The sequence below is a fragment of the Coregonus clupeaformis genome, chromosome 28, assembly GCF_020615455.1.
Source record: "Coregonus clupeaformis isolate EN_2021a chromosome 28, ASM2061545v1, whole genome shotgun sequence".
Lineage (NCBI taxonomy): Eukaryota > Metazoa > Chordata > Actinopteri > Salmoniformes > Salmonidae > Coregonus > Coregonus clupeaformis.
Genome location: NC_059219.1, coordinates 29,268,094 through 29,276,139, shown reverse-complemented (window position 1 = coordinate 29,276,139; position 8,046 = coordinate 29,268,094). Strand labels below are relative to the sequence as shown.

At 43.1% G+C, this 8,046-nt stretch overlaps 1 protein-coding gene across 1 annotated transcript in view; it reads left to right on the top strand.

The window, feature by feature from the left end:
* The first annotated feature begins 3,150 nt into the window (after positions 1-3,150).
* Positions 3,151-8,046, top strand: part of LOC121543511 (receptor-type tyrosine-protein phosphatase U-like) — a 433,678-nt gene continuing 428,782 nt past the window's right edge. Inside the window, exon 1 of the mRNA XM_041853422.1 lies at positions 3,151-3,401. Within this exon, the coding sequence (XP_041709356.1) occupies positions 3,332-3,401 (70 nt within the window). The 5' untranslated portion in view covers positions 3,151-3,331. The remainder of the gene's footprint in view (positions 3,402-8,046) is intronic.

Genomic DNA, 8,046 nt, shown 5'->3' with positions numbered 1-8,046 from the left:
ACAGTCCTGTAGCTTAGCATCTGCATCATCTGACCACTTTTTTATTAACCGAGTCACTGGTGCTTCCTGCTTTAGTTTTTGCTTATAAGCAGGAATCAGTAGGATAGAGTTATGTTCAGATTTGCCAAATGGAGGGCGAGGGAGGGCTTTGTATGCATCTCTGTGTGTGGAGTAAAGGTGTTCTAGAGTTTTTTTCCTCTGGTTACACATTTAACATGCTGGTAGAAATGAGGTAGAATGGATTTAAGTTTCCCTGCATTAAAGTCCCCGGCCACTAGGAGCGCTGCCTCTGGATGAGCATTTTCTGTTTACTTATGGCCTTATACAGCTCATTGAGTGCAATCTTAATGCAGCATCGGTTTGTGGTGGTAGATAGACAGCTACGAAAAATATAGATGAAAAGTATCTTGGTAAATAGTGTGGTCTACAGCTTATCATGAGATACTCTACCTCAGGCGAGCAAAACCTTGAGACTTCGTTAGTATTAGCATATTTGGGATGCTCTGGATCGACGTGTACGTCAGCGAGTTCCAGTTCCTGCCAATATCCAGCTACGTCGCACAGCCATTAAAGAGGAGTGGGACGACATTCCACACGGCCCCAATCAACAGCCTGATCAACTCTATGCGAAGGAGATGTGTCGCGCTGCATGAGGCAAATGGTGGTCACACCAGATACTGACTGGTTTTCTGATCCACGTCCCCTACTTATTTTTTAAGGTATCTTTGACCAACAGTTGCATATCTGTATTCCCAGTCATGTGAAATCCATAGATTAGGGCCTAATTTATTTATTTCAATTGACTGATTTCCTTAAATGAACTGTAACTCAGTAAAATCTTTGAAATTGTTGCATGTTGCGTTTATATTTTTGTTCAGTCTACATACGGTATCAGGGTGCTTTACAAGAGAGTGCAATATCAGAAAGGTCCTGGTTGATACAGTGTTTTCCTATTCTTAGCTCAGGCTCTTATCCTTATTTATCTCCCGAGTGGCGCAGTGGTGCCACTAGAGATCCTGGTTCGAATCCAGGCTCTGCTGTAGCCGGCCGCAACCGGGAGACCAATGGGGCGGCGCACAATTGGCCCAGCGTCGTCCAGGGTAGGGGAGGGAATGGCCGGCAGGGAGGTAGCTCAGTTGGTAGAGCATGGCGTTTGCAACGCCAGGGTTGTGGGTTCGATTCCCACGGGGGGCCAGTATAAAAAGAATAATGTATGCACTAACTGTAAGTCGCTCTGGATAAGAGCGTCTGCTAAATGATGTAAATTTAATGTAAAGAAGCCTACATCACAAAATGGCAACTACTTCTAAACATATAATCAACACACTTCATGGATTGGCGATAATCCCTGTTGAATTCATTATGTGTTTTGGTCAAATCAGATCACAATGTGTTCTCAACCTCACTCCAATATTAAATGTAGTTGATTAAGTCGAGTATAGTTTTCAAATTCGATAGTACTGAAATTAAATAATTGTTTACTGTCTTTTTGAGTGGTGAATAAAGGTTGAAATCTCAACGTCTCTACCAAATATTACCACGTTGAAATGACATGGTGTGCCCAGCGGGATGCTGATGCCTTGTCAGCACTTTGAGGCTTCCTAAAATACTTAACTTGAAGTATGAGTCATTAGGCCCATGTAATTCCACCATAAATATGTGAGGACAACTTTTATATGTGACAGTATCTGGCAATTCATGATGGAATAAATCACCTTGCAATGTTTTAATGCATGTTGCTGTATGCAGTCACATGGCAGCAAACAGGTCGGCTGGCAAATGAACTAATCTATACGTGCCATCACGCCTGACTTAATGGTACATTAAACTCCACAAGATTATCAGTGTCCATGGCTTTGTGTTGAATCAATGACATGTTTGAAAATAGATGGCAGGTGAATGACCAGTAAGAGTGACAGACCAAGCGTCCTCATTTAAGTGTCCTTAACCTGTATTGAAGGACTAGCTAAGGGCTAAAGTGTCAGATGGAACATGTAACAATGATTTTCAATCAGTAAACAGACCAGACAAGAGAAAATACTTCAATTAGAGACTTTAACAGATCAGTAACATGCAGGAATCTTTTTCTTCTTTTTCAGAACAACACATTGGGAGAATCTCAATGGCATACTCCTCGCATCCTCTCTCCTTGCCTCCTTCGCAAAACCTATTGGAAGAGAAAGCTATTGGAGATTATTATTATTAAAGAAAGCCCCTCCCCTCTGACCTTCTCCTCCAGTGGGTTTTGAGAAGGAGGTCGAGGAGAGAGGACGTGAGGAGTATGCAATTGAGATTCTCCCATAAAGTAATGTATTTGTATTTTTGAATTTGTATTTATTATGGATCCACATTAGCTGCTGCCAAGGCAGCAGCTACTCTTCCTGGGGTCCAGCAAAATGAAGGTAGTTATATACAATTAAAAACATTAGATTACATTTCACAACATATTGTGTGCCCTCTACTACCACATATCTACAAACAAAATCCATGTGTACGTGTGTGTATAGTGCGTATGTTATCATTTGGATATCTATGTCCCTTCCCCTCCCCCAGTTATGACATAGCAGCCAGCCACAGTGGTTGGCTCCGCACAAGCTACTCCTATTTGTGGCTCAAAAGGTGCCTGGTCTTTTGTTGTGTGCTAAAAAGATTTGCCTTATCTACTCAACCTGTGAAGCTGTTAGGATAATTAATCTGTTTCCCATTTTGCAGATAGACTGTGTCCATTGTTGCAGATCTGCTCATCTCACCTGGGATCATAAAGCCACCAGTGACTCCATTGTTGAGGCTACTTTGAGCCACTGGTCAGAGTGGATCTGGTGTGACATCTTTTGGGAAATCATCAGGTGGATAACCTCTGCACCCAGAACCAATCAGCTACTCCATTTTTATGGAGACTAGGCTGTTGCAAGAGACTAGGTGGATGTATGTGAATGCTTCGCGAGACAGACAGACAGACAGACAGACAGACAGAGACATGTAGCAAGTTCAGTCTAAGAGAGAGAGAGAGACATGTAGCAAGTTCAGTCTAATCGCAGAAAAACCTTTAGGCGCCAGAATAGTTGCAAGAAGGTGCCACTTGGAGGCGTCCGTCGCATATTTTTAAGCACACACATTAGGAGAAGGAAAGTGTGCTTGGTGGGGAAGAGAGAAACCTTTCTGTACTGTTTATCCTGACGTAAGTTAGCACGGCTTGCTCGCTCAGTCTCTCAACTACGTTTCAGCAAGAATTCGGGAATCGACGGGCTGGAGTCCACAACTTGCACATCGGTCCTCGCGGAGTCACTGAAATGATTTCTGCAGCTATTCCAAAATGGACTAAAACAGCACAATGAACACCTGCGCTTTTCTGCTGATCCTGGCCGTTCAAATCTACACCGACGGCATAGAGGGACCAACAGGTAAAGAGCCCTTTCTTCCTGTTTCCAAGTCACTACGCACTTGGGAAGCGATGCATCCAGTTTGGAGAGCTCTAAATGGAGCCTGAAAAGGGGTGTGAATGGTGTCGCAATATGTTTTCCGCAATTAACTTTATTAATTGGCGACTGAAGGCTATTCAATGGAAAGCTCTGTTTCTTGGATAATGAAGAGGGCTTATTTAGATCATTGTCAAGAGGCGAGAGAAGGGGCTGTTCATAAGAATAGACAACTTTGTGTTATGAAAATGTGTTTTATTAGATTGAGCCACAAAACAAGCACTCTTTTGTGAGAAAGACGTGTCCCTCTGCTTTCCAGATCAGAATCCACCTTACATTCCCGCTTTTTGTTATTGCTTTACCATGTTTACCATGACAGGGTAGTCTAGGGTATGTTATTCGTATATTAGCCTAATCGAATATAGTTTATAGCCAATTGAAAGTAAGCTATTCAAACAGTACGTCCGCTACCCTGTCATGATAACCCATTAGTATTTGTTGCTACTTTAATTCTAGATTAACATTTCTGGACCTTAAATTCCCGAAATTGCATTCCAACGTGTAAATGTGGATACAGCTTTACCGATGCTTTGTGTTGAGTTCCGTTTTAAAGCCTCTTATCTGATGGAAATATGCAGACTGAGGGAAAATCATGCTTTGATTGAGAACATGTGCTGACCAGCTGGCAAGTGTCTTCACTGAAATGTTCAACCTCTCCCTGACCCAGTCTGTAATACCTACATGTTTCAATCAGACCACCATAGTCCCTGTGCCCAATAACGCCAAGGTAACTGTCTAAATGACTATCGCCCAGTAGCTCTCACATCTGTAGCCATGAAATGCTTTGAAAGGCTGGTTATGGCTCACATCAACACCATCATCCCAGACACCCTGGACCCATTCCAATTCACATACTGCCCCAACAGATCCACAGATGACGCAATCTACTGCACTCCACACTGCCCTCTCCAACCTGGAGGAACACCTACACTATATATACAAATGTATGTGGAGACCCCTTCAAATTAGTGGATTTGGCTATTTCAACCATGACCGTTGCTGACAGGTGTATAAAATCGAGCACATAGCCATGCAATCTCCATAGACAAACATTGGCAGTAGATGGCCTTACTGACGAGCTCAGTGACTTTCAATGTAGCGCCGTCATAGGATGCCACCTTTTGAACAAGTCAGTTCCTCACATTTTTGCTCTACTAGAACTGCCCCGGTCAACTGTAAGTGCTGTTTTTGTGAAGTGGAAACGTGTAGAAGCAACAACGGCTTAGCCGCAAAGTGGTAGGCCACACAAGCTCACAGAACGGGACCGCTTAAGTGCGTAGAGCGTAAATATTGCCTATCCTCGGTTGCAACACTCACTACCGAGTTCCAAAATGCCTCTGGAAGCAACGTCAGCACAATAAGCAAACCTTATGAAAACATATAGCGTGGAACCCCATATTATCAGCATATTCAACAGCGTTTAATAAATATATTACCTTCAACAGTGTTATCTTGTGATCAAGCCATCAAAGTTTTGTGATTATTGGTGTCGTAAAAATGTTAGCTAACGGGTTAGCAATTAGCATGTTTGACATTTCAGTGGAAATACTACTATTATCAGCTTTTTGATGAGCTATTTAGCAAAAAAATACGTCCTGTGTTATCGGCCACCTTACTATTTTGTTCAATTACAAGATATATCCGTTTAATTTTGTTGAACAAAGAGACACCAACCTCGTATCCGAAGTGTTTACTAGATAGTTGACTAGTTGGCTAGCCTTCCGGTAAAAAATTATGACTTGCCTGTCAACTTTTCATTGCGTAGCCCGGTGCGCCCTCCTGTGGACTCTCAAGAAATGGTTCTTCACCAACATATTCAGTGTTGTAACGAAATAATGTCTCATCGTTTGTTTTACAGATTAATCTCATGTTTTGAGAAAGTAAATAACAGTTGAATACTAAAATATGAGTATTAATAATTTACATCAAATAAAACTTTAATTTCAGTTATGTGTATTGACATAAACAATGAAAACACTGTAAAGTAAAGGAAGAAATACACAAGATGGGTTGAATAAATATATATATTATATTTTAGACATTAATTTTTTTGTACAAATAAATAATTTCATATGAACACAAACAAAACAAACAATTCAATCTCAACCTCCATCCCTATATTGTCACAAAAATCACAATAAAAATCCAGCTCCACCGCTACCTCTGGATCCCACTGCACACACCTGCAGTGGAACCAGTGCTGGCAGAAGTCACAGCACACCCATGGCACCTCGGATCTACACTCCTGAGGGGAGCTTGCAGGCGAATCATGCTCCCCGCAGCAAGCACAGCAGGTGGTGTCTTCTTTTATAAAAAATTATTAGGGGGTGCTCTTCAAGTGCTAGGGCTGAGACTGGAACAGGCGCTGAGGGTCCTCCTGTGGTCACTGGGGAGGAGGTTCTGATGGACGGCACACTGCTGCTGGTTCCAGGAAAGGCGGTGGTGGGACCCGGTAGGGACCGAGACGGCATTAAACGGGACCTGAAGGGTCAAAAGGGAAGAGGCTGAAGGCTCAAAAGGGAAGAGGCCACACTTTTAAACCCTTCCACCACATAGCGCATGTCCTTGCATCGCTGGTACGGGTAGCTGAATACTTTGGCAAATTCTGATTTGTTTACCATGTAGGAGTGGTCAAAATGGCTAAGGTCTCCAGCTACCTTGGAGAACTCAGCCTTTAAAGGGCCAAAGTATGCCACGTCCAGCGGCTGAAGGACATGGGTGCTGTGTGGTGGAAGACAAAGAAGTATAACCCCTTCCCTTAGTGCCGCCGCGAGCACCTCCGGGTCCATGTGGCTCTTGTGCCCATCGAAGAGGAGAAGGAGAGGGCGCTCTTTCACTGCATGCTTAATGAAGTGTGGAAACCACTTCCTGAACAAGTCCCCGTCAGCCACTGTTTGACCGTCCATACAAGGCTTGGGGGGGGCCTCCCAGTGTGTAGTGGCCACCGGGGAAACACTTGGGATAGATGATAAATGGGGGGATGTCCTCCCCAGCTGCGCTGAAGCATGCCAGCACTGTGATGTGCTCCTCGGTCCCCAGAGTCTGCTGGTACACGTGTTATGCGCCCCGGGGAGCCAGCACTTTGTGCCTGCTCTGGTCGCTACGAAACCCAGACTCATCGCAGTTATAGATTTGTCTGGGTTTCTCCCTCAACCCACTCTCCTCCAAGTGCTTCTCATAAGAAGTGAAGAAGGTGTCCATCGTCGGATGTGTGTGGCACACTCAGCTCTCCCCCTGTCCAGAGTGTCTGGCCTCCTCATGCTCAGGTTCTTGTGCCTCATCCTGAACATTTTCTTCCCCAGTGGTGGGATTGTTTCCCCTGGGTACCGAAACCTACAATATAATAGAATATATAATTGTCCATCCAGGATGAAAATGTTTGTTTTTGCATCACCATACACATCCACATTTACATCACACACATTGAGAACAGTCAGTCCACCAATCTACATACATAAATACATAGAACACCAAATACCTGCGTATTTTGTCGGCGTATTTCATCAGCCTCTGTCTGGTGAAGGGGAACCCGTGGCTGGCGCAGTAGATACAGTACTGCACCAGATAATTTTCATCCTCTGGTGCAAGCAATGTGGGTGGTCCACTGCGACAACCATGGGTCACCCGGCCGCGCAGCCTGTCCGCCAGGGTCTGCCGAGGTACACAATGCACCTTGGTAGATAAGAAAAGAAAACCGTTACTAGCAGATAAAATTCACATACACATGGTAATCTCCTAAAAACAAAAGATGCCTAACCTTGGCAGCCTGGCGGATAGCCATCCCTGCCCCACAGTCCTCCATGGCATGGAACATGTCCACCTCACTCCACTGCTTCCTCTTGACTTTCTCCATGCTGTGGTGTTAATACATGTAGCTAAATAACTTTGCATACTATACACATTTTAGAAAGATAACTCAATCTGAATATGTATAAACATTTACATTTCAAAGCTAAGGCATTGAAAGGTGATGAACGTTTTCACAATAACTGAAAGTGTACCCACGTTTTTTGTTTGATGTTATCTGTAATGAAAATGTGTGTCCCAATTAGTTTAATATTGATGCATACATTGTAACATTTGACTAAATACGGCCTCTGTGTAGCTGTTGTAAGATGAAACATAACCAACAGTGATAGGTGTCAAAAAGTGATTGGTTCAAAGTTCGAAATACATTTTTGCAGATTGTGCAAAACGCCTCCGTCAGAGGACTCCAATTTTGATACGGTAAAGCTTGACAACATTCAGCTGTTTTCGTGATATGTATTATCTAACGCTTACAATTTCTTTCCTTTTTGCTTACTTAGCAGTTCTATCAACATTTAGCAACTAAGCTAGCAACATTAGAAAATCCGTTAGCTATATTTCAGAGGTAAAATTTGGATATTAAATGATGTGTGGTCTGTCGCGCTGTCAAATTTTACAATATGCAGCATGTTCCACAAAATGTCTACATATATATAACTTTTTTGAAAACTCTCAAAACCTAACTTAACTTACATAAATTGCACTGAAAATTGGTGGTCAGCTAGCTAGAAGGGTGTCGTTAGTCGCAAAACGTACCGTTATT